This window comes from Malurus melanocephalus, unplaced genomic scaffold (genome assembly GCF_030028575.1).
Source record: "Malurus melanocephalus ecotype Western Australia unplaced genomic scaffold, MMel_1.1 scaffold_9, whole genome shotgun sequence".
Lineage (NCBI taxonomy): Eukaryota > Metazoa > Chordata > Aves > Passeriformes > Maluridae > Malurus > Malurus melanocephalus.
This window is the reverse complement of record NW_026623241.1, coordinates 4,359,521-4,385,741: the sequence shown is the minus strand read 5'-3', so window position 1 is coordinate 4,385,741 and position 26,221 is coordinate 4,359,521. Positions and strand designations below refer to the sequence as shown.

The 26,221-nt window shown below is 40.7% G+C and overlaps 1 protein-coding gene across 1 annotated transcript in view; it reads left to right on the top strand.

Moving 5' to 3' along the window:
• TMEM131L (transmembrane 131 like) overlaps window positions 1-26,221 on the top strand; it is an 85,699-nt gene that overhangs the window by 23,012 nt on the left and 36,466 nt on the right. Inside the window, exons 3-6 of the mRNA XM_057375310.1 lie at window positions 16,447-16,518; window positions 17,455-17,578; window positions 18,629-18,745; window positions 20,729-20,839. Coding sequence (XP_057231293.1) covers window positions 16,447-16,518; window positions 17,455-17,578; window positions 18,629-18,745; window positions 20,729-20,839 — 424 coding nt within the window. The remainder of the gene's footprint in view (window positions 1-16,446; window positions 16,519-17,454; window positions 17,579-18,628; window positions 18,746-20,728; window positions 20,840-26,221) is intronic.

Here is a 26,221-nt window from a genome sequence, read left to right as displayed (position 1 = left end):
CAACTCTTTGCAGCCCTTCAGYCACAGGTATTTGGTTTTTATCAGTGAGGACAGAAACAGGTTCAGCAACCAACAACAGGTGTAAGACCAAAATTGGGCACATATATGTGTATGCACTTTAATGCCATCTCCTGGCATTTGTGGAGCAGTGTGTTGTGCTGCCTTTGGGAATACACTTGGAACAAAGTGGATCTTTGGAGACTTCTTTGACACTGAGCCAACAGTCTCACTATGATGTGTTCAGCACAGGAGAGAGCAAAAACAGATGCATGCTTGTTTTTCTGTTATTTGGGAGGAGGAGGACCCTTTGAATGGCTTCCAAGGTCTTGAGGTTCCTGCATGTTGTGCTCCTTTAAACTCCATGGCTGTAGCGCGCTTGGACGAGGTGCAGTTTACACAAGCAATTGAAATCGCACGTGCACCGGATTTTTTAGGCTCTCAGACTTCCTTGCTGCTTGTGTCAGCGTGCCAAAGTGCACCGTGTTCTAAAGGCTTTTCAGGGTGGGAATATGTAAAAGCTGTCAATTACTCCTCWGTTCCAGGCTGGCTGTTTTATAAACAGGTGTGGTCTATGAGGACATTTTCCTTGTTTAAAACCCATCATCTTAATTTACACTGTAGTGCTAGCTATTGCCATTGCACAACACAGCTGAATCCCGAGAGACTTGTAGGCTAAAAAGCAAAACTAGTTGAATTCTACTGAATTATCTGACAATAGTTGTTTTATTTTCTTGGAGGATAAATCSCAGTGATTCATTAATGCAAAAGTTGGTTGCATTTGGTAGAAAATAAAAACTGTAATTTTAAARTAATTACTTAACTGCTGCTACTGAGGCACTGCTTAGAATATGAAGATGCTCGTTGCATGAAATTCCAGCATTGTAGGTACTTGGTGTCATCCTGAAAGATTTGGTTGCCTTTGCAGCAGTTAATACAGAAATTATTGTGTGAGGTTGTTCGTTCTCTACTTGAAAAGTAGAGACAGTCTATCAAGGATTATTGGAAGGATTCAAAATTGAAATATAAAAAGTTTGTCTAACAACCAAAGTTATTGTCAAGTGACCATCATTATGCACAGAACTGGACACTCATAGTTTTGGTGYAGTCTGGCATCGAGCACCAGATCCTGGCTGAAGTAGTCCATAGCAGGTTGGCTCCTGCACCACCCAGTAGCCACAAATCCTGAGCATTTTGGAGTACTGATGCTGTCGCTGTAAGTGAGTGCTGCCCAATGCAGTGGTTACACTGGTGTCTTGATGTTGAATCTCCGGGTGGAGGGGCAGTGGGGTTTTGCTGTGGGATGTGGCACGAGGAGGGGTGGTTTTCTTTCCCCATGTTAAGTGCCCACTGTCTGGCTGGGTGCCCAATAGTGTTGGTTTCACAGCTAATAYACTGTGAGATTGCACTGAGTGCAGTTTGTTCCTCTTTCCATCCCCTCTGGGCTCATCAGACCCTGGTCCCAGCCAGAGCTGGAGGGGCTGTGCATGCTGGGGACAGGGAATGGCAGCAAGGAGGCAGCTGAGTGGGAAAACCAGGCATGTTACTGAGCCATGAGACTATTTTGCAGTATTGAAAGTATCCCACATAGTTACAGTACCGTCTTGGCATTTGTGCATTGCTCATCTGTTGCTTGAAGGCAAGGTGAATGTAGATGGTACGGGAGCGGTCATCTTGCACCAATCATGGTAAAAAATGGGTTTCAGAGCAACAGAAGAGCTGTAACTACAGCAGCCAGGCAAGATTCACCTGCACTGTGACCTGGAACTGGCCCATGGTGACAGGCAGGATCCATCCCCACCACCGGTACCTGGTCTTCCCTGTAGAGAAGCTCCTTCCGCAGGTGTGGGACGGTGGTGGAGGAGCAACTTCAGGACAGAGCTTTAGATGTTGTAAAGAAGACTGGTCACTTTYAGCTCCTTGTGCAGTGAGAAAGAGGTTTTACCAGAGCATAGTCAGGGAGTTTGTATTGCTTTGAGCTGCCCTTGTGAACAGCCTTTTTTTCCCCCGTCCTTGAGAGGGAGGGGGAATGACAGGTTTCTAATTTCAGAGCCCAGGGTAAGGGAGTGCTCGTGTCCCCCTAGTCTTTCCTGCCTCCACTGCTTCCCCTTGGTGCAGGGAGTGAGCTGGGAGGTGAAGTTGTGGCAGCCTCGTCAAACCTCCAGCATTTCCGACTTGCCTGACTTGCCCTCTCTGCTCAGGTTTACATGTAAATTCAGAGACTTGAAGTGCCCGACCTCAGTTTTTGTTGTTTTGGGGCAGAGGCTGTGCTGTATCTTGGATCCCACTGGACTTTCTGCTGCAGAGACAAWTGGCACCCTGCAACCACCAGACCTTTCTCTGGGAGTGCCGCTTACAGAACTCATCTGCTTTGATACCCGGGGCTCTCCCCTTTAGACTGATGCCTCTTGCCTAAGCTCGCAGTTGGGTGAGGCAAAACTCAACTGAAACAGGATGCCACCATCCATGCATGATTGCCTGGCTGGGGAGAGAGGCTGGGCAGCCGGCAAATTGCACATGGCACTGAAAACTGCTTGGGTACGATGCTGAACATGTTTGGGCTAGAATTTGGCAGCAGGGCAAGGACGGGATGTAATTGCCGGAGAGGTGAGGATAAGGGCAAAGCATGGTAACAAAAAAAAAAAATAGTAAAGGTTGTGAACAGAAAAAAAAGGCAAAAAAAAATGCCCCAATGAAAACATGAAGTGAACAAAGATACTGGTAGGTAGGGAACAAATGAGAGCTTGCTCATTTCAAGTGATTGGCAAAACTGATAAGGGACAGCACCAGATTTCAATCTAACAATGAAGAGAAAGATACACAATAGCAAAAGGGAAGTGAAATGGGAGAAAGGAGGGAGTGACTAATTTGTAACTGCTTGCACCTTGGGTAACCACCTCCTCCATTCACGTCAAATGATTTTAAAGGTCTGTGCGAAACAGAATCAAGTCTCTTGTCTGTGGCTGGCAGATGTGTGCAACAGTCCTACTGCACACTCATTTGATGTCAACTATTATGCAGTCAGCAAGTCACCTCACTAGTGACATTGTAGGTCACCTCTTAAATTTTTTGCCTACACAAATATTTTTTGTGGTGAGYTATGTTGTTCTATCAATTGCAGTTGTGGGTTGGCATTTTAAAATCAAGGCGTCTGCACGTCAATAAATGTACAGCAATAAAGACCTGAACACAGAGATGATAAATACACTAACCGTATACAAGCAAAAATTGTGTGATTCCTGTTTTTTTTTGTTTGTTTTTAATGAAACCGGAAGAACAAGATGCATTGTACTGCCCTCACCTAGTGAGCAGCCCTGTATTATTGTAGAATAAATTTTGCAGTTCCTTACTGTTTTGTGGATTTAACATGTCTGCTCAGTTTTTGTGCCTGCCTGCTGGTGCTGTGTGCCATGTACGTCTCTGGTTTGTGTCTAAATCTTGATTCCAGGCAACTGAAGAAGGGTAGAGAGTTGAAGGGCCTGTACTTGACCGACTCCTTGACCCGTGCTTTATGTGCTTTGTTGCTATTAACTGCCTTTCTTCAATAGCTATTGTCTAATTTCTGTCTTGATGTGTTCTGTCTTTTATTCGAGGCCTTTGCTGCAAGCCTGCTGCCTCCAGCTTGTGAGGTGCCTGCTGCCTGCTTAGGTATTTCTGTGGCCTGTCGCTGACCCAGTTTCTGCAACGTTTAAACTGCCCTTTTCAAAAGGGGACATTTCTGGCCTTTGTGAGCATTCTCAGTGTTGCTGGGATAATGTGGCTGATCCCACAGATGCGGGTAGTCGCTTTAAAACAAACACACACCCCTGCCCTGGTCCCCATGCTTTCAGTCTTGCTTGGATTTTTTTTCTCTCCTTGTAAATAAAAACAATTATCCATGCTTTCTGGTCATTGAAGCAATGGGCTGTGTTGCGTTGTTCCTGGAACAATTACTGAAACATTTGCTGTGTGGGGAGGGTAGGGCAGTGCCTAGCCATATAGAGTGTATGCTTCCACATTTTACGATGGGAACCTTTGCTTTTGTTGCCAAGCTGAGGAATCTTGTTTGGGACTTGGAAAACTTCGGGTTGTTCCATGTCATCCATGACTTTGTCGTGATGCCTGACTTGGAGGTTAAGTCATTCCAGGTGTGTGTAGTGGGCTGGGGACAATGACACTTGGTTTGAACACTCACATCCTTATTTTCCCTCTACCCACTGAAAGCTTGCAAATTGTGGAAAGGTAAGATCCAAGTGTTAAAAATGWGACTTTGTGGTAACTGCAAATCTGCATTACCTACTGCTGGTAATGGTTTGGGGCAGCTTCTTCATTCCATCTCTCTTTTTGCCATATTCCTGCCAAAAGCCACATCTCCCATTTTGGCATGATGGAAGATCTGCCTTGCAAAGCCTCGTTGCTCCTTTTTTAGTGTAAAATATTGCCACGGAGTGACAGAAGAAGCCTCTTCAGAGGCTGGATGCACTTGCCAAGCTTTATGTCTTGCTCTTAGTTCAGATGCATGTCCATCCATGTATCCAAATGCTCCCATAAGAAAGTCCAAAGTGCTGTGTGCCAGTCCTGCTCCTCAGTCCACCCCAGCTGCCCCCCTGCCTATGAGAAGCCCTGCTGGCTTCAGTGGGACCTTTGTGCAGGTTCCTGTGTGGGACCATGGCATTGATTTTCTTATCTTGTAGAGGAAGAAGCGTTGAAAGATGTATGGCCAAGACCAGTTAAATAGACCTTTAGGCWGCAGAGGGATCTTTGGCTTGTCTGGAAGAGCTTTTCCTCTCATGGGCATCTTGAGAAACCCCATGTGGGGCAGGCAGARGCAAAGTGCATCCTTTATTGCAGTGGGTGCAGGTGTTTAGTTTGAGGCTTGTCAAGAAACTAAAGACAGTATTGCTGATGCTTTGCCTTTGATTTCACAGGTGAATATTTCAAGTTGGTGAACTCTGATTAGCTTCCTAGCTTCAAAGTAAAGGAGGAAATGCAAGAATCCAGGGGAGGTGGAATTTTAATATTGTACTTGATTGCAAGTACTTTTTTTTTAACTTGCATAAAATTATCAAAAGCTGACTTCCTGCTGGTTTTTTTCAGCAAATTTTCCTCCTTTTCCCTTCCTCACCACCTATCCTGCTGAAGGAAGCAAATACTAACTTGAAGACTTCAGGTGCCCCTTGCTGGAATTCAGAGCCATAAAATAGCTGAGGTTTCTTTGGTGGTGGACATTTTGTTAATAAACCTGTGAAACAGTGTGTGTTTTGTATAGTAGCAGAACGCTGCAGCATTTTGTGCGTCAGAAGAAATTGGCTGAGAGCATAGGCTGTGCATTGGCTTCAACAAATCCCAGATGTTTTGTAAGGACCTGGTRGTTTCTGTGATAAGTGTTAGAAGTAGTAATCCTGGTAATGCCAACATTTTGGTTTGTATTTTTGCCAGTTTTAATTTTCTGGTAGAAATTTTTTCATATCTGTGTTCCCTTTAGCAACATAATCTAGTGAATTATAAGTACACGGTTGTATTTAGGAGTTGGTCGCAAATACCCTGTGAGAGTGCTTGCTTTTATTAATAGCACTAAGTCATGGAGCTGTCTTTCCATTTTGCACACCACAACCCAGGGTGACAAGTGACACAAGGCAGGAGAGCTCAGCAAGCTGCACTTCGCAAAAGGGGCATCCGGGGAAATTTTGCAGGCTGTCTGCATGGTGTCCAGTCACTATGGGGGTTTAATGGCTTTAGATGAAAAAGTGGAAATGGTCTGATGCTGTGGAGGATTCACCTTTCTTTTTCTGACTGCAGGAGGGGATGTACTTTAAAGTATAAACCAGGGTTTTGTATGGGAAGCTAGAAGAGAAAAGCTCTTCATTTGAGAGCAGGTTTATATGACTGTGCTGTTGAAGCACAGAGATGAAGATGAAAATGCAGTGCTGTCAGTTAATAAAATACCAGTGAACAATAAAAATAGTCTGCATTTTTTTCCATTACTATTTTTATAAGGTTTTTCATAAGAAAAAGGTTCTGTATTTTGTGTCCCGTCTAAAAAAATACCACACATCACATATGGCATAGATTCAATGAGTTATTGCATCAGAGAAACAAGCTTTGTCAAAAGATGCCAAAACATTTGGAGGGGGCACTAAAGAGGATATGATACATCCCAGCTGGGAGGGGTGGATACAAGAACAAGAGCATGATGCTCCTGTGAGATGGAGGTGGTGGTTTGGGGTTGCAGCTACTTTTTCACAGCTGCTGTGTGACTAGTGACTTTAACTTTCATCCTGAAGATTGGTAGTGGCCCCTGGGCTGTGGGGGAGCTTTATGTCCCTGCCGTGCGGAGGATGACTCTGTGACCGCAGCTTCCCTCTGCAGCACCACACGTAAAGAATCTTTCAGAAAAGTGTAGCCTTGCTTCTTCTCCGTGCATTTTTATTTGCATCATATTTTCACATTCATGTACTACAGCTTGTGAAAATGCTTTTTCAATTATGTGAAAAATAATGTATTTTTTAGGAAGCTGTTATATAGTTTAAATTTGTGGTAGTTTGCACATGCTTCAGAAGGTCTTGTATGAGGTTTTATCTGCTGGAGGAGATAATTAAGTTTGTAATAAGTTTGGCAGTCAATAGTGGCAATAGTTTTTCTCCTTATAAAACTGAAACACAGCCCTGAGAAAGCTGGTCTTGGTTTATTACTCAAGCAAAAGTTTGGTGAAAAGATTTTGCAAGTGGTGCATGGTTTTAAGGTTTTGAGGGACTTCCCCAGTGTCTTATCAGTTTGTAAAATTAATTGTTGCCAATGCAGTGACACTGTATATTGGAGTGTTTTCTTTTTTTTTGCATTTGTAGCATTTGAAGTTGTCTGTTAAGTGCTGTGGAGATAACATGTACAGTTTTCCATACTGAGCTCATTTTGGCTGTCTGTCTTCATACACTGGTTTAAAMAAGGCATGGTTTGAATTGAATGCTCATAGGTAATTACCGTTCTTGAAGGTTGATGCTCGAAGATTGTGCTTGGTTTTTAAAAATTTGGGCTGAAATTCACAAGAGGGGGTAAAATGCAAAGTCCAGATTAATGTTTTCCATGTTGGATATGTTTTGTAGATTTTAGACATGATCTTAGTGACTTTTCCATAACTTATTTTCAGGGAAGCTTGTATCAGATGCACTGTCCAGACCAAGGGGAATGTATTAAAAGCAGAAGTTACTACTTTTTAAAGTCCCAGGTCTGAGTTTTCTTGTATTTGCTTAGTTTCCTTTTCAGTTAGTATTCTTTTTTCCTGGGGAGGGGCAAGACACAGGGAAGGACAGTGGTTTCTTAGTACTTAATAGGTTCAGTGTAAAGGTTTCCTGTGGGCTGTTGAGATCCACCAGGCAAATAGATGCTGTCCTACAGGCCTGTACTCTCCCATTGTAAAAAGAAATTAAAAGGCTTGGATTAATGTACAAACAGCAAAAGGCAGCTCCCATAGGAAGATTATCACTCTTAATTACTGTAGGAAGATTATCACTCTTAATTATTAAGCAGGTCAAGCTTATCAGTGACCACAGAGCTCTTTCATGCATTTTGCTGAACTGCTGTAAATTAAAATGGTTTCTGTCAAGATAGAAATTTTTGGCTGTGCCTGATGTAGAAAAAGGAAATGGTTGGGTGCAATGATATTTGACAAAAATGTAACTTCCTATTGCTGTGAGCTTTGTAGCCCCACAGGGCTTCCTGTCAATGCCTCTTGCTTTTCTCAAGGCAGGAACCAGATTCTCTAAGCTGGAGGAAAACTTCTTGAAGGAAGAAAGGTTGTTACTGTCTTGTCAGAAGTTGGCCCTTTGCTCTTCMACTTGGGGAGAGTTTTGGAGTAAATTTGGGTGTGCTTCATGAAATAAATTTTAATTTTAACWTTTAAAAACAGAACTGCAATTGGTGTGTTAGAAAGATGAGGTCTGTTTTCACTTGAATCTCTTCCTTCTTTACTGCTAATTGTTCTGTAGACACATTGCAGGAACAGCAAACATGTTCATTGTTACTTTTGTGGGAATTAATTTTGTTGAGGCAGGTGTGATGAATTTGTTTCTTCTGAAATACCTGCCTCTTGTTTTCTTCAGTTTGTAATTGCTAGTACAGGACTGCTTACAAACTGCCCTTGCCACTAAAATTTTCTGCTGTCGCTTTGCCATTGCAAGGACAGAAACAAGGACTTTGCTCCCTAATAAGAAAAAAATAATTGTGTTCTTTACGAGGCAGGTGGATTTGTGGCCTGTCTTCTTACTTTTTAAAGGTTCTTTTATCCTGCCTCTTTCATGGAGCTGTGCTGTGAATTTTGACTGCTTTCCATAAAAAGCTTTGAAAACTGTGGGTMGGGACTAGTCATTTAAATTTCATGGTATTTCAACTCTGGGCTTGCATTAGTGCTTTGTTTTTAGCCAGAGAAGGCATTGTGTCGATGCCGTGGAAGCCTTTTCTCTAGATACTTCTCCATGTACCCTTTCTCTMGGGTTCATGGTTCCAAAGTGTCTGAAAAAGGCTGTGAGCGCACATCTCACTTGAAAATGTTTCATTTTCAGTTCAGAGACACTGGGCAGGACTGTGGCTAGACAGCCTGATCTTGCAGAGGTGTGGACACTCAGCTTCTCGTGTAAGGGTTTCGGGTTGTGAGAGCTGAGCGGTGCTCTTCAAAAAGCAGCCATTTCTTTACATGCATTAAATAGGCCAAGGTGCTTCAGGTTTGACTGCCTTTCTTAGTGAATTGACGGGCAAAAATAAACATCTCAGCAATTTTTTGTGATCTTAGTGGCAGTTYTTGAAGAGCAAACCTGTGTTATGTGGGCAGTTTAAATGTTCTTAGGTTTTTTTTTTTGAGGGTTTGGCAATTACAGGGCAAGCAAATTACTCAAAAAAGTGAATTTGGCTAAAAAGTTTTGAGGTTTAGAAAGGAAAAAAATGGCGTGAGCTGCCTTTGATTTTTGGTTTTATTTTGGTTTTATTTTGCAAACTTAGGGGCTAGAAGCAGTCTTCAAAGAGACTGAAATGCAATATTTTCTTACAATCCCCCAAGTCCCGGATCTGGTAAAGACAAAACGTCAGGAATACCAAGGCTCCTGATGGAGCCAAAACTATGTTTGTATTAGGTATGTGGCTCTTTTAATTTGTCTTGGGAAGAACTTAGAAAAGAGTAAATGATATTGTTTCTGTAATTCTAATTTTAATGGATGACTGCTGACTTCTTCGAGAAAGAAAAACTGTAAAGCTTAAAAGAGAGAAAGGCAAGCTAAAGGTTTTATTTAAGAGCAGGTAACAGAGTACCTCATGAAATATTGCAGAATGAAAAGGCACTTGTTGAATTATATGAAGTCAAAAGTAAAGTGAAGGTAGATGTTCTGCCTGCCAGGATATTTGGGATTTGCTGGCAACAGTAGAAGTGCTCCAGAGGAAAATGTTTGATGTGCATTTTGAACTAGTGGGTCCTGCAGTCATCCAAAACAAATAACTTGGTTGCTGTCTGTCCAAAATGCCTAAAATGTGCATGGTCCCCTGGACCATCTCTAGAGAGTGTTGGTTGTTGCTTGAAATTCGGGTGACTAAAGAATTTCAAAGAAAAGGTTTCATAAAATTACTTCAAATGAATTCAAGTCRTTGTGAATTAATGTCTTAATTTACTACAGATTTCAGTTATTCAGAAGTTGGGGACTGATTTATGTGAGAGAGTAATTCTGTTCGGCTCTTAAACATGCTTTATTGTGCTGCTCCTGCTACTAGAACACAAACCACAGGCGCAGATGGGGAAGAAAGCCTTTTCACCAAGATGCTCACCATAGCACTTTGTGCCTCACTGATCATCATCTCCCCTAGATTTCTTCATGAGTCTTGATCTCATTTTTATTATGGTGTGATTTAACTTCTTTGGACTTTTTCAAGGAGACTGTTYAGTTGTGAGGGTAGAGAGAAAAGCCAAGTTTTTTTTAATCTGTATTTACATCCCATTTAGAGATCTGGCTTTAAGGGCTATACTGTGAGATACTCTTGAGTTTGTTCGTTGCAGTTTTATTGTTTTTCTGTAATGGAAAAAACCAAAGGTTTAGGTAACTGTCGTGCAAATGGTTTGTATAAATGCTACTGCAGAACTTGGTAGGCAAAGAGACCACAGGCAGTGAGAGAAGGTTGCCCAGGAAGGTGGCTGTGGAAATACCAGGGTTAGAGTAATGGAGCAGAGGAAGCTGCACAAGTTGCTGGAGGAGAGCAATGCAAAAGGGACAGAGTGGAAGTAACAGAGAATGKTTTGTGCTTTAAGCATTGAGCTAGGCATACCTACTTCTCAGTTTCTCTCTGCCTTTGTAAATAAACTAAGTATCAACTCACTGAAACTTTTGTGTGCAGGTCTTAGCTGTATGTTGCTTTGCCAACTTCAATAGTTTAAGAAATAATATAGTTTGGTAGACCTGTCTCCCTTCTTAAATTATTACTTTGGCCATAAATTATGGGAATTGTTTTTAGAGAGACTGTCTCATCCATGTCACTAATTTCTTCAGGTTTAGCTGCCCTTTCCTATTTTCCTGTAGCCAAAACATCCAAAATAGTAGGTATGCATGCACATGTTAGTTGATAAGTAGCACTGTTTTGGCCTTTCCTGCTTTCCACAGTCTAGGAATCAGTCCTTGATGTACATAGTGTGCTTCAGAAATAAAGGTGACCATCCTTCTTCCATAATCATGGAATGGGTCAGAAGCGGCCTCAGTCCAGCTCCAACTCCCCCGCTGTGGCAGGGGCACCTTTCACTAGACTGGATTGTTCAGAGCCATTGTCCAGCCTGGCCTTGAACACTTCCAKCAATGCRAYGTYCACAGCTTCCCTGGGCGACCTGTTGCAGTGCCTCACCACCCTCAAAGTAAAAATAAAGGTCTCTTCCAGAAGCTGCACAGCTCTCTGGTAATGCATGTAAATGAATTCCTGATGATGGGTTACAAATCCCAAGCATTCAGAAGCAGTGAGTCAGTCCTCCCTCTCTTCCCTAAAAAATGTGGTGCTAAAAATAAGGGAGCCTTTAGAYTTCTAGGTTTCCAGTGTTCAGAATTCACATTTGTGTTCTTCTACCTGTTGGTCATTCTTTTTCTTTAAAAAGTTAAAAAAATCCAGAAAGACTGAATGGTTCCTGTGTTGTCACAAGTCAGTACAGGGCTTCAGGAGAAGTCCTGTGAGTCTGTGGAGCTGAGGTGGCAAGTGTGACTGCTCTTCTCCAGGTGCCAGAGCCCTGCACATATAGCTTGCCCATGAGCAGTGCAGGGTTATTGCAAGCTGGACAATTTCCTGCTTTTTGAGGACCCTTTCTGCCTCTAGGAAGGAAGTTAAGGTTACCAAAAAAAAATTAAAACTCTTCCTGTTTCTGGTTTTGGCAGAGTTGCCTTGACAGTAAACTCAAGTTTGAATTTTCTATTTCCAAACAATTTCATAATCTCTTTCAAAGCTACTGTRTGTCTTTCAGGAGCTGCCCTTTAGTGTTCCTGATACTGGTTGGTGCTTTCACTGCCTTTGGTAAAGGGGAAGTTGAGAGAAGACAGGGATTAGGGATGTGATAAACCAAAGCTTTGTACTAGCTCTACATAAGACTTCGGTTCAGCTGCTTTTTCTATTTCTGCTTAGTTATCTCTTAACTGCCTGTTTTCATTTGTCAAAATAATTTCCTTGCATCAGCTATAATCAGAATGATTGAAAGTGTCTGGGCTTGGTTGTTTTTGTATGTGTCCCATTCTGCTTTTTATTTATCAGGTGTAGTCTAGAGGAATGAATCTAAAATTAGTCAGTAAATGAGCAATTTTATTTCCTTTTCTCTATTTCAGTTTGCATAAAAAATGTGCTTTCCTGTACAATATACACACGCTTACGTACACGCTTTCATATCACAAAACCTCATCTTGTGGGTTCACTAACATGGGTGCACTGGTGGTGTGAAGTGCCAAAATGCTCAACATAAGTAAAATTTTACTTTTATCAGTGTACTGAAAAATAAAAGAATACTGCCTTAGCAGATATGCTAAAAAAGGACCTTCTGTACATTTAAGAATTCAGTCCTTTTTGCCTGCTGCTTCCAAGAACACCCTACAGCCCTAAAGCAAAAGACCTGGCAATAAAATGCCTTTCCCTGATTTGCTTTTTCAGCATGTGCTGTGAAGAAAGGRTACAAAAAGGAAGGAAGAAGAAAGGGAACCAAGGGGCAATTGTGATTATTTTCAACTGCAGAATCTGAGTCATCAGATAATATGCGTGCTAATATGCATCAGATAATGTTAAGTAATCAATTCAAGTGAAGAAGTAAAGATACAAGGAAGACTTTAAGGAGTTAATAGAAAAAAAAAAAAAGAATAATGCAAGGATAAACTTCCTTCCAGGAAATGTCCTTCATTCCTGGTCAGATGCAGCTTAATCTGCAGATTGGGTGTTTTATAATCAGATGAATTAACTCAGTTTCAAAGTGTCATTAAAAAAAAAAAGCCAAACAAAAAATCCCAATGCAGTCTCCTGCAGTCTTTGGCAATTTGTTCAGAATAGATCTGCTCTTTTGTTTGGATTTTTAGGAGAAATGTATCTCTTGTGATTTYGACCAGTGAAGTATGAATAAATCTCCTGTGAAGACAGATCTGTTTCTGTTGGACTTTGGGAGAAATATAAAGGTTTAGCTTATTTCAAACAAATGTTTGTAGTATACATTGCATAAAAACATTAGGGTTTGGGACCGAATACTAGCCTGGTTGTTTGCCTGTATTTACTCAATACATCACAGACTAACAGAACTAAAAGAAGCAAGGGCAAAACAATTTCAATGCTATATTTAACAGCGCTCTCAGCATCCCTGTATTAGCATCTCTTTTCTTTAGTCCCACATCAACAGGACACCAAAGTGTTCTTTCCTGACACAGGAAGTGTTGTAAAAGGCTGGAACTTTTCCATGTTCAAGTATCTCTGGGGCTTCTTAGTGGAGGGAATACAGTACCTTAACATTTTATAGCTCATGCACCTTTTAAAAAACAACAACAAAATCCCCTAAAATTGCTGCCTTTGAGTTACKTGTTTCTCTCCCTGCACAAGTGATTAAGGATGCGTACATTCCTCTATCCTCCTCTTTTCCCGTGCTGTCACCCCTCTTCCTTACTCCACCTTSCCTCCAGCTCCCTTTATTCAGCTCCACATCCACCTTTCTCCCCAGCAGGCATTCCTGATACTTGTGTGCATGCTCAGGATTTATCCCTCTCTGCTGGGTGTTCTCTGCAAGTGAAGGTGATGAGGTGGAGGTTTCATGGGCTCACCCTYACCCTTCCTGCCAGAACCTGTTTCCAAATCTTCCTGGTGCTCTGGGTGACCGTGTGGTGATCTCCCTCACCTTGTCAATGTTTCTCTTTTCCTTACACTTTGTTCCTGGAGTTGGGTGGTTCAGGGTGTCAGGGTTTTAAATACATTTGTATGGACGGAGGAGGAAAGACATTGAATTGTTGGGCTGTGAAGTGGTAACATTACCATTTAAACCAGGTTTTTGATGCATACTGAGTGTTTGAAGTAATTGCCAAGAATTTCCTTCCCCTCTTCCATTTCTTTCTCCTCTTTCCCTCCAGTTCACTTGTCCTTAAAAATGTCCTCTGGAATGTTGGAATTGAACTGCTCTATCAAAAGCTGTCATTCATAAGTCGTTCAASTGGTCTGCCATAAAAAAGAGAGATGCCATTGAGTGTGGGATCCAGCTTTGTTAGATGGCATGTTTAATGAGATGTTARCAGATTTTAAAAGCCATGGACGAGTAGCTGGAAACCAGGCTTTTTCTGTTGTGAAAAGGCCTGTTTCTCCATATTTGTTGTTTCAAGACTTCCATTCTTAGATAYTTCTGTCTTTCCCAAGTCTGTAACATTCTCATGAAAAGATCCGTGCACTTTTTTGGACACGTCATTTGTAGCTAAAAGAGTAATTTTTGGCATAATTTGAGGTGAATCTATTGGTGAGATGATGTTCTTAGAGGAAAAAAAAACCTGTAATTTTTTTGTTAAAAGTGACTTCAAATTTTAAATGTCTCAGTAAATTGCATCAGTGTTTATTTCTGTGTCAGATCCCTCACAGAGACCAGAACTGTGTTTGGAGCATGGGGATGCAGAATGGTGTTCTGCCAGCTTCTGCTGGCTTCCAGCTGCCTTTTAGAGACTGTAACTGGAGAAGTGCACTTCTAATGTAGATGGGCTTGTCTCTTTCTCTGTATAGTGATGCACTTTAAAGTGCATCCTAGTTGTTCAAATGTCAAGAGCAGAATGTTCTCCTGCCCATTCCCATTATTCYGACCTGTCATCYTTTCCCTTGAGGGAAGAAAAAAACCCAACCCAAAACAGKGGTAGTTCTCTTCCCACTAGTTCTGTTGTTGAAGAAACTCAGCTCTCAGGTTATGTTTTGGCACTGCTTTGGGGCTGCTGATAAGCGGTGCAGACGCCCTGGAGCTGGACAGTGGGCTGGGTGATGGGCATGGTGCCRTAGGAATGTGGCTGTTCTGCTTTTACAGCCAGGCTGAGGCTTGAAGTGATTTGGCAGCTTTTGTGGGGTGCAAAACAGAAGCTGGTAATCATGSGACCATTCCTGGTCGACTGGTGTGCAGGGATGCTCCAAAGTTATCTCCATGCTCAGGAGCTACCTCAGAGCCTGCAGAGGTTGTTAGCTGAGGCTTGGCTTCAGCCACCCGGGGTCCAGCTGCCTTCTCCAGGATCCTCCTGCTGCTACTCTCATAGTTTTCCCACTTTTTGACTAGTAGAGGGTTGGCTGAACAATAATACAGTGCATTGTTAAGACACAGTGCTACAGCATGGCCATGGTCACCAAATGAAATGTGGTCTCCTACATCCACAGCTGGACTTGCACCCAGCTGSTGCGTTTGGTACCTATTGCAAAGAGCAAGGATTGAGAGGAAAAGAGCTGATGCTGCTAGAGTTCCTGAGGAGGAGGATTAGTAARTTTTGGAGAGCTACGGCTAATTACATGAACTGGCAAAGAGAGGCGCTCAACTTCTTGCTGTTCTCAGCTAAGATTTCRCTGGTGAGAAAAGATATTTCAGCAGTACCTGTAAAATCCTGGAAACTTAAGCAGTGGTGGGGTTCAAGATGATACTGTAGTGCATAAACCACTGGCTTTTATTCTGCTGTTTATGTGTGTGCATACAATAAAAGGATCTGGGGATCTTTAAGAAACATGTCTTCCCCAAATGTCTGTGGCTTTTACTATAGTAGTAATTTTAATTTGTAAATGTTTACAACAGTACTCAGACTTTCCTTCTGGGTACATCCCTGAGGCTGATTTTTGGAAGGGGAAGAAGGTGCTGGTTGCTGCAATGTTTCTAGGGATGGAGCAAGAGCTGGCTGCTGCAGAGGCAAGGTGGTTGGAAGGAGGCTGTCACTAGCAGCTCCTCAGGAATGTTGCCTGGACATATTGCATTCCGCCTGCTACAGTAGCAAGGGAGTTTTCTCCCTTCTGGATTCCATGTTTTTGTAAAACTTGTGGGATTTCATAATAAKAAACATTATTTTTCCTGACTGGTAATAAATTATAATGTCTGTTGTTTTGGAATGTGACAGTAGGATTATGTGCACACTAATAGATATTAAAGGTGTAATGTTACAAAACTACATTTTAAAATTGGGAACCAATTGACTGTACTACCACAAATTACGCAAAGCAGCTGGATAGCTAATGAGACCACAGTCCATCTCTCCCTTCTCAGACTCATCCTTGCTAGGATGCTTATTAGCATCATCCAGTAAAGGTGAAACTGGCTCTGGCTATTCAACGTGCAGACTGCTTCTGGGGAAGCTTTTAATAGAGTAGCACTGGGTGTGCAGGTAAAATGGACAAATGCTGGGCTTCTTTCTTACCACTGGGATCATTGGGACTTGTGGAGGACAAGTTATAATTGAGAACATGGTGAAGAGATCCTGAAATTTCTATATTACAGGGTATTTGGTAATGTTGAAATAATCTAAAAATGTGCTAGAACTGATGGGAACTTTATTGTGAGTTTTCGTAAGGCAGAGGAAAGATGATGATGTATGTGTTTCACAGTGTTTCTTACTCTCTTTTGCACAGAAGAAATGAGCTGGCTTTTGCATTAAAGCCACAGCTACACAAGTGCTTCTTTTGATATCAGCTTTTGCCCAAGCTGCTGTTTGCTTCTCTACTTCATCATCTCTCTTCTGTGCTTGTACCAGTGCTTGCATAGATGTCTAATTGGYGAGACTGCTCCATGCTGATGTGGTTTTCATTTCTCAGGGCTCTTTCCAGTTGTTTTCCTTCTGTAGTTCACTGCACAGCYCCATAAACAGGTGTGTTAGCGTAACTGTAGAGATCTGTGCTAGTAAGGGAGATTCAGAATATAAAGAGTTAAGAGTCYGTAATGTATCTTCCTTCCCTGCAGATTGTAGCATCATGCCCACTAAATATTAATTGTGGCTTCTTTTCCCTTCTTTTCAGCTTCTCAGCAAAGATGCCTCCAAATGGGAAGGCCTTACATTTTCACCCATCAGTTCTGCATTTTGGAATGCAGTGAGTATCTTACATTATTGTTATTTTGGTTAATAATGAAGTGTGGAGGAACAGCTGTACTGAGCTCCATTGGGGTAAAAAGCATTAGCTGGGATCATGGCATCTTCCAAAAAATAAGAGAAGTAGTAAGTAATTGCCACAGAGTTGGAAGTGCCTTTCTTGCCTTGCAGTGTTCTGTAAATTAAAACCAACATAGTTCTGAGAAGGAGCAAAAGCTAATAGGGAGTATAATGCATTTKGTGTGTACAGTTCAGGTGATTCTGCATGGGTGTCAAATAATTGCTTCATGCTGTTCGTTTTTTTGAAGATTGCCTTTCTAGTGGAGGAGGAGCTTCTTGTTTCCTTTACATTCTGAAAACAAAATCCAGGGAGTCCCAAGTAAAACATACTAATAGGCTATAGAGAGTAGAATAAATGAGTTTTTTCTTATTTCTCTTTTAAGAAACCATAAAAAAATATTCTTAAGTGATAATCAGCCTTTGATCTATCAGTAACTGAAAAGAAACACAGTCCCCTTGTGAGTAAAAGGAATGTTTCAGAGGATGCACTGGAGGAACGTTTAGATCTTGGGGTTTAGGATGTACTAGCTAAAGCAAAAGCCTAAGAGCACCATTGCTTTAGCTGATGAAAAAAGACTTCACTTATTTAAACCCTTTTATTCAAAACTTTGTGCTTTGTAAGGGTTATTTTTTTCTTCARATTCTAAAGACTCCAATGAATTTTGGCTAGATGCACCTATCACATCCCCATGTTACAAATTTGCCTTTGTATACTAAAAGCAAAATTTGTTTGGCATGTTTCCAGAGATTAATTACAGCTAGGTAATTGTTTCAGGTCGACATGTTTTAGAGTGATTTGTGTTTGTTGCTTTTTTCATGCATTGCCTCAGTTTATAAAGTGAATAATTTATTTCTTCTTTTTTTTYCCCTGCTTTAGGTTACTGGGGTTACCCAGAGCTAAAATGCTGCATGCCTACAACCCTAGTAGAGATAGAGATGTTGTAGTCAATTCAGTGTTTACAGCTACTAGACAGTTTCATGTGTCTCCTGCTCATAGCCGGGTGAGTGTTGATGCACTTTTGGGCTATGTAATGGCTAAATGCCAAGTGTTCGTGCTTYCTTTGGCATAAGCTCTTCATTCTGTGTTTTTGTGCTTTTTTGTAGGACCTCCAACTATTTTTCTGTTTTGCTAGTGGTTTTTTTGTACGCTTCTACTTAGACTTGTTTGAGAGAAGATATCCAAGACCTACAGTAGGAAATACGTTTGACAGTAACAGAGGAAGGGAATAATTTTTCAGTGTTAAAGAGGCTGTTTAAATCTCATTCTGCTCTAAGCAGCATWATGCAGTAATCCACAAGCAAGTGGGTGTTTTACAGCCATAAATTTTCAGTCTTTTGAGTGGCCTTGCATATTCGTCAGAAAAACCTGCAGTAAAATGTTTTATGCATTTTGTATTGCAATTATGAGCATAATTGCCTTTATGATCTAAGATCATTATTTTAACTCTGATTTTTTTAACAATGTATRACAATGGAATGTGTGTTCAGAATGAATTGCTGCTTCTCAATTGTATGAAGCCCCRTTTTTATCCTCCACGGATGTGCAAAGGGGTTTTATTTTGTTTTCATCTGATTTTTGCTCTTACTACAGCTGAATGGGTATCACTGTGCAGACATGAATGTCATTGTTCTTCCAGCCAGACCCTCTGGTTGCTAACAGTGTTGCCAAAGTTCAGCTTTGACTCATTTGACTGTGTATCACAGGGCTATTGATTGACTTTGCAGTAGCCATCTGTCTCTGTAGGGAAGTGTTTCTGTGCAGGCAGAGGCTGTTGGTGCTCTGTGTGTAAAACCTTATGCAAAAAGAAGCCTTGACTGATGAGGCCCCATGCTAGCTGAGAAACTCCAGCCATAATTTGGCAAGCTGCTGTGTGGTCTTAGTTCTTCTTTGCAGTAAGAGTTGAGAATTGTGCACAGATGAAGCTTYTCAGCACTGAGGTTCTAGGATCTACAGACAGAAGTGTACATGTGGAAATGTTCTCTAGGCCCTGTGACTGGATGGTGGGGATGTAGTCACTRGCACCAAGCAAATTTCTTTGTGGTCTCTGCAGGTGATTCCAGCGATGGGAAAGATGTCTTTCAGAGTACTCTTCCTGCCAACAGAAGAAGGCAGTATTGAAAGCTCATTATTTATAAATACCTCATCTCATGGAGTACTTTCATATCAGGTAACTACTCTTACTTTTCATATAATTTCTTTTTTTGGATTTACTTATGTTTTAAAAAGTTATTCTCRTAGTTTCAGGGACTTTAAAAGTTGAATTCCTGATACAGATGAGGTGGGGTAATGTTAACATTTCATCCCTTTTACCAGATTGTGCTAGTGTCATGATCACATACATATATATGGTTAAAATTACTGTTAGTTATCACTACTTGTGATAGTAAAACCAAGTCTATTTGTATGTGTGTACTTAAAAGATCATGGTCTAATTGGTTTCATGTATTAGTGCAGTCTAGACTGCACTGTACTGGAGTGCATTTGTTGGGAAAAACCCATTAGGAAATACTTTATGTGGTTTTCAGCTACTCTGCAGAATTTTATGTAAACACATTGGGGATGTAGCACAGGGTGAGATGTTTAGGCCCTTAAAACATGAAAGTCAAAATAATGATTGTGCATTAATTTTCTGACAAACTGGTGAATTCAAGCAGGTCTTTAGCTTTTTAAAGATTTTTAAGGGACACTATATACTCCAAATTCTTGGCTTTGAATTATTTGTCAAAGAAAARTCTTAACTCTGRATTTAGTGATTAARAAAAGAATGGCAKCTTTAATCAATCATCAGKCTTTTTCATTCCCRTGCTTTGATACTGTGCTGTAAAACAAAGCTCCTTAAATAGAARCTTAGGTAAGTTCAATTGAAATACATGGGGCTTTTATACAAATGTTGCGTTTATCTAGTATTTATTAGAGGTAATGCCATATTTRGCAGGAACATTTCATCAAGGATGAGGAAGAAGTACATTATAGAGCGATTGACCTTTTCTTTTTGACATCAGTCGTCTCCCTGCGCTCACTCCTGACCCCTTCATTTATTGCTCAGTCAGCTCAGCCTTYTATCAAGTTGCAGGGAAGTAGTTGTCAGTGCCACCTCAAAATGGGTTTGTTTGGACTGCTGCAGAAGTCAGTAGCAGGCTGATTTTCATGGACATTTTCACCAGCCGCCTGAGACAGAGGAAGCAGCTGCCTGTGTTTTCAGCTTGCATTAGGTTTAAGAGTTTCAAAAGGAGGCATGACTTGAGTGTTTGATGCACGGTTACAGTGCTTTTGAACACCCCAAAGCCTTGAAACATTTGATGTTTCTAATGCATTTATGCAAGAGTGTGTACAGAAGAATCACCCAAATGGAGAYGAGGTACCATTGTAGTAAAATGTACTTTATAAATATCTGCATTAAAAAAAAAGCATATTCCCTTTGTTCTGGTGTTTTCTATCTGTAGTCAGAAATCTTCAGTGAACATACAGTGCATTTTGTTATCCTCTTAATTAAAAAGATGTGTATTTCTTTCCTATTTGGAAATAATTAATCTTTGTATACAAGTGAAAAGCCTCAAGTAATTTTTTTAGCCTCTAATGATCCTCTGCCTCCTTGATYCCYYCTGGCTCCACACACTCCAGTTATTKTGCATTTTGTTGTCATAAACTAATCTTGAKGGAGTGAAATATAAATGCAGTAGTACCATTCAAATAGTGTTGTGAAAACTGTAATCTTTAAAAACCAGAATGAGAAAATACTTTACTCAACTTTCAAGGCAGAGCAATTGAATTCAATATTCAGTGGGACTAGTAACAAAGTTTTATCAGAAATTGCTGCACTGCCAAATGGTAATACATTTATTGTAATTGCCTGAAGAATAGTAGGAGAATTTAGATACTTTCTTCTAAGATAACCTCATGCTCCMCTGGTGAATGCTTTGTTTTTGTCTTTGTAATAGTGTGTGAATGAGTGAAGATTATGAAGTGCCATTTATGTGTTTTGGAACTTTAYATTGAAACTTTATGTCTATAAATTCTCCTTTAAAAGAATATAATGTGAAAAACTAATCTRTTTCTTGGGGAGATTGTTGATATTAGCAAAATAGTTTTGGAAGTTGCTGTTATAACTGAAATTTTAGATGTTGATGTATTGATTTTTTTTTAATACCAGGTTTTTGGAACAGGAACTCTGATGTCTTCTCCAGAAGAACCTAAAGTGCAGCTAGAAAATGCCTACTTACTGCTTCCACACATTCAAAACATCCAGGCATCACCCACACTGGTACAGTATGCATTTCAAGGGGAGATGAAACCTAAATCTGCTTAACCACAAAAGATTTTTGATGTCAGGTTGTTGGGATGCAAGGAACGTTAGCAAAACATCCAAATACCAGTGACTACAGGAGAGASATTGCAAGACACAGGGTTACTGTGATCAGCTGCTCCTGTGGGGGTGCCCTCTAAATAGTGCTGGCAAAACTATTTGTGAGGCCCTGCTCTGACTAAACTGGAGAATTGGTCTGTCCTAAACAAAAAAGAAAACTTTATACTATGAAACTGAGAAGGGCAGGAAGCTGTATTGCTTTGTTCTGTTTTTTACTTCTGGCCAGATCCCCATGTGAGTTCACAGCAGGGCTGCACCAACAGTTTGCCACAGGTAAAAAGCATGACATGCTGCATGGATGAGAATGGGAGCTGGGAGTCAGGCTGMAGCATGCCCTCCTGCCCCTATAAGTACTGAAAATACCAGCTTTGCTTACCTCATCTTGACAAGGAGCTCTGGAGWACACAGCAAGCTGAATTTATGAGCCATAAATATTTCAGTTGAATGAAGCTTTAATGATTTCTGTCATTTGGTTGCAGGTGCAGGTATTTTCATAGTCTTCAGTCCATACAGAACCTTTCAAGTGAATAAGTAATTTGAAAAATTGGTCTTTCAGAATTCCTCTTTTATTTTCCAAAAACATACTTAGAATATCTCAGCATGTAACAGAATTGAATATTTCATCTAAATGTAAGCTACATTAATTACCTTTGTGATGTCTTCTGTGTTATCTGAGAAAAATTACCAGCACAGATTGTATTTTTCAGTCTGCTATGTATATGTTAGGTCTTTTCCTCCATACCAGTCTCTTTCTTCCCTTTTGTGACACAGTTGCACTTGCTTGTGGACATACTCTGGCAAAGAAAGYAAAAATACTCAGGTTTTGTAATTTGGGATGCTAGAGGTAGAACTGAGAAGTGTTTTTTGATGCTGTTTATGTCTGCATCTTCCCATCTAGCTCCAGTGGGTTATCAGGTAGTATCTGAAGGTTGTRCACATGCTTTTTCACAGTTCAGTCTGAATTCCTGAGTGGAAAAGCTTTGGGGAGCATTTGACACTTTTCTAACTGTAGAGTGACAAACATCCTATGCTTTATTTGTAGAGAGTACAAGTTTGAGGTCATATCTAGCAGTGCAGCATGGCACCACCTGGCACTAGTCTTGTTGTGGGACGTGAGTYGGGAGAGAGTGTTGACTCAATTCTCCAAGCTCTGGGTATAATTTTGCTGTGCTGTGCTGTAGTTGAGGAAGCACTCTTCACTGCATGTTATCAATTTGGGCAGAAATGCTGCAGCAGTGGGATGGGCTTCTCAGCTGTTGAAGGTGATAGACAAGACCTAAATATTGAAGAGGAGCTTATAGTTCGAGTTTAGGCTTCTTTTAGAAGAATGTTCCTCTCCRGAAGTGCCTTCTTCAACTCACCTTCCTCATATTCTGATCCAGATCCCATTTAAAAAATGRTATTCTGTTTTGCCCAGTTTATATTTTAAGCTCAGAAGATGTAGAAGGAAGAGAGGTTTGAGTGAGTGTCTACACATGGGCGAACTGAAGGATACATAACTGTTATGTGTACCATGGAGACTTGTATTAAARAAGCGTTTAAAAGAAGCCAGTCATACTCACTTAACTGTGCACATTTCTTTTCGCCTGTTTATTTTTAACTGACATAAAATACCAGGGTAAATTCAGGATAGCATAAGCCTCATTTGCACATCTCTTATCACCTTGGGATGATTGAATTGTAGCTTTGGGCAACGTTGTCTAGTTTGATACACTGAAGTTGTCCTTACCTCTGAAGTCTACTGATACTGCTTGGAAACCTCAGACAGAGAAGTGCTTGGTGTGTGTCTATCTTTTTGCCTCTGTTGTCTCCTGTCTTAAAGGTGATTGTGTTAAAATTGGTCAGTAATACTGACATCCTTGGTCAAAAAGGCCAGAAAAGCTTTGACATCATTTATTTCCCATCATGTGCAACATAAAGTGACTTAACAGAATTACCAGAGGCATTGTTATCTCAAATACTTGTTCTTACTCCTTTGATGGTTGGAAACCTRCACCCACCTTCCAATTTAAATTGCTTTGTGGCCATTTTATGTACTGTTTAATATGCGCTTTTAGTATGTAACTCTTCCTGCTTCTGATGSTTATTCTGAGCAGCATTTGTAGGTGACATCAGAAGTCTGAGCTTTYACTTTTTATCTTTAGGAATGGTCTGTCCATATCTTAACCAATACATCATCCCTTTTGTAGCTTCTTTAATTTGTAAACATTTATTTTGAAGGTCAGTGGGCAGAATTATAAATAGGGATACAGATGAAATTGTKCCACTGTAGGCTATTTGTATTGGAAGTATAATGTGTATCTGGGGATTATAGATGGATGTTTACCTCTATAGTAGTAGTGTTTCATTGGAGATACAATATGCAACAGTTTTGTGTTKGAATTCTTTTGTGGAAAATGAACTTTCTTGGATTTTGTGTGTTGTTTTTATTTTTTAGAGGGGAAACCACAAAGGCCTTTCTTTTTTTCTCCTTCATTCCCCCATGTTTTTAAGCAGAAACTCCTGTGATTAATTGGAAAAGAAAAAGGGCAAACTTACCTGTTTTACTGTTGAATTTCTCCATCTTTCTATTACTCTTTTCAAAGTTTCAGCTTTTGGAGGGTTCAGGATTGGCATGCTCTGTAGTCCTGTAGCCCARGACTCCTGGGCTCATAGCTCACTTGTGAGGAAAGAAGAGCTGTTTTCAGCTCTATGAATTCATAGTATGTCCACATGGCCTTTCAGCAGTGGCTAGTTACCACTAAGCCGTAACAGATGGTGGAGCCCATATAGGTCATGTTTGTTTACCCAGCTTCTGGGTGTAGTTTTTGCTAYAGTTGCCTGGTTTTTGGTGTTGTTCAGTATTTGGACAGTACTAACGGGGCGGCTATATCACCGCCTTGCTGTGTTCAGGATGGTGGAAATGTCGATGGAGGAGTGGCATGCAGGGTAGAGGGTCTTGTAAGAGACACAGATATCACTTCGTTGGATTCCCAGAGGAGCTCAAGKTTATGAACCGACAACTTGGGAAATACTCTAAGCACTGGCAGGAATGTAACACTCCTTAAGCTGTGTTTTGCACTGGTGGGCAGAGGATCAGAGAAGAAAACGTGTACAAGTGTCGTGCTTGGGTGTGGAGAGGGAAGGAAGGAAGACAGTAGAGCTTTCTTGTGTGCCATCCTGATCACTGCCTCTATAAAACTGATGAAACTCTACTGAATCATTATTATAGAGACATCTTATTAACACCACTCAGAGTGGAAATATCACTTTAGGGCCAGTGATTGTCCAGGACAGAAACTGTGAAGGATCAGCCTACAGGAAGAAGAGGAAGCTTGTTCAGTGTTGTTCTTTTTTAATGATACTGTAGACAAACTCCAGGAAGTGGTTTGAACTCTACAGTCCTGATAATGATGCAGGAATATATTAAAAAATCTTTTAGAGAGCCATGTGTGATTGACCTCATTGATGGATTGTTTTCTAAATAATTGCCTACTCTACTGTATCCCAGTGAGAATCGTAGACTTTTGTCAGGAGTAGGGCTCCTTGCAAACCAGATGGATGGTTCAGGTTTATAGGGTTTTATCAAAAGAAGCCTCTATTGCTTCAAAATTTAAATTTGAGAACTTACCAAAACGGTCAAGAATTTAATTAGTGTGGCTTCTCTAGGTTGTTTTTGTTCAGTTCATACAGGACTTGTGGGTGCTGAGTGTGTGTGTGTACACTGAAGTATGTATGCCTGCATACCTAATACAATTGAGGCATCAGATAATTAAGAGGCAATGGTTGTAGCACTTTGCAGAGCTTTTTCCCTGCTGTGCCTCTCCTTTTCAATTTGCCTCTGGTACAAACATTTGCTGCATAACTCAGCTCTCTGCTCTGATTCATTCGCAGTGATATTTACATATTTACAGTACARWCTGAGTGCTTGCACTGCTGGGCGATGGTCCTGGATTTGTCTAATGGGAGACTCTGCTTCTGACAGTGTTTTCTTTTCAGATGCATTATCTTCTCTTTAGGGTTAACTCAGAACAATCTTTTCAGTGCTGTAATATATTGGGCATGACARTTATGCATTATTGGCTCCCTAGAGAAATGCAAACCCATTTCCTATTCTGAAGATAGCTTCCCAAAGAAAAATTTCCCCTAGAAAACAGATCAACATCAAATGCACCCCAGTAGCATTTTTCCCCCTTTGTTTTTCTTGACCTGGTATAGATCTAACATGGGAACTGCTGTCATCTTAAAATTGAAGCATCTAATGTAAAAAGGCTGGACAAATAGGCTGTAGCTGGTACTTTTTAACAGGGGTGGGGGGTCTTAAATTGCTTTAAACTACAGTGGCAGTGAAAAAGGGCTAACAAATCCTTATTTAGGACCATGGAAATGGTATTGTTCTGTCAAGAAATGCTGAGAAGTGAAGTCCAAGTTTTATCTGATCAGAAAATGACCCCCAAAGTTGTAATCTTAGTGCCTTGTTAAAACTACTAGCAGCCATGTCTGTGAGGGGTTAGGAAATGGTGCAAGTTTGAAATCAAATGGGATTTCTTTTCTTCTCTCACAATTTGATAAGGACAAAAACATTTGTAAAAAAAGAAAGGAGTTTGCAGGAATTGGAGTCCCCCAGAAAGTTGTGGTGGGGACAAGGTTTGGGTCTAACCACCTTTGCAGGGGCTACATCGCCCTCTTGTGTGAAGCCTCAGTCATTTTGGTATGAAAATCTTGAATTAGGAATGCAGGTACTGGCTTCCTTTTGGCAGTGCTTTTGTAAAACTGGAGCCCGTGAATTGCCATGTGTGTGCTAAATCTCTCTACTCATGTGCTGCTGCCTGTCTGCTTCTTGCTGTCTTGGAGAAGTATGAAAATAGGGTGCTAGATATCTTCAAAAGATTTTTCAGAGTTTTGCTTTTCAGTGTCAAATTGTTGAAATTATTTAAAGTAGGTTTTGTCAACACCTTCAAAAACTTGAACCTGCAGATGCCCTACTCAGATATTTCCGTATCACAGGAGAAACAGAGGGCAGGGGTTCCACACCAGCCTCAAAATTAGCATGAGATTTACTCCTGCTGTAAGTAAGGCACTGATAGAGTGACAGGTCTACCATTCTGATTCTGGCTTTTTTAAAAAAAATTGATTTAGAATCAAGATACACTGGCTGCGCGGTTTTGTAATTTGTGCAGTAATTTGGCAGTGCAGATTTCCAGATAGCTTTCATGAACTATACTTGGCTTTGTCAGTGCTGTTACCCTATTAGATTTATGAGTGCTTTACAAGCTGGCACAGTCAATGCCATCTTTTCTT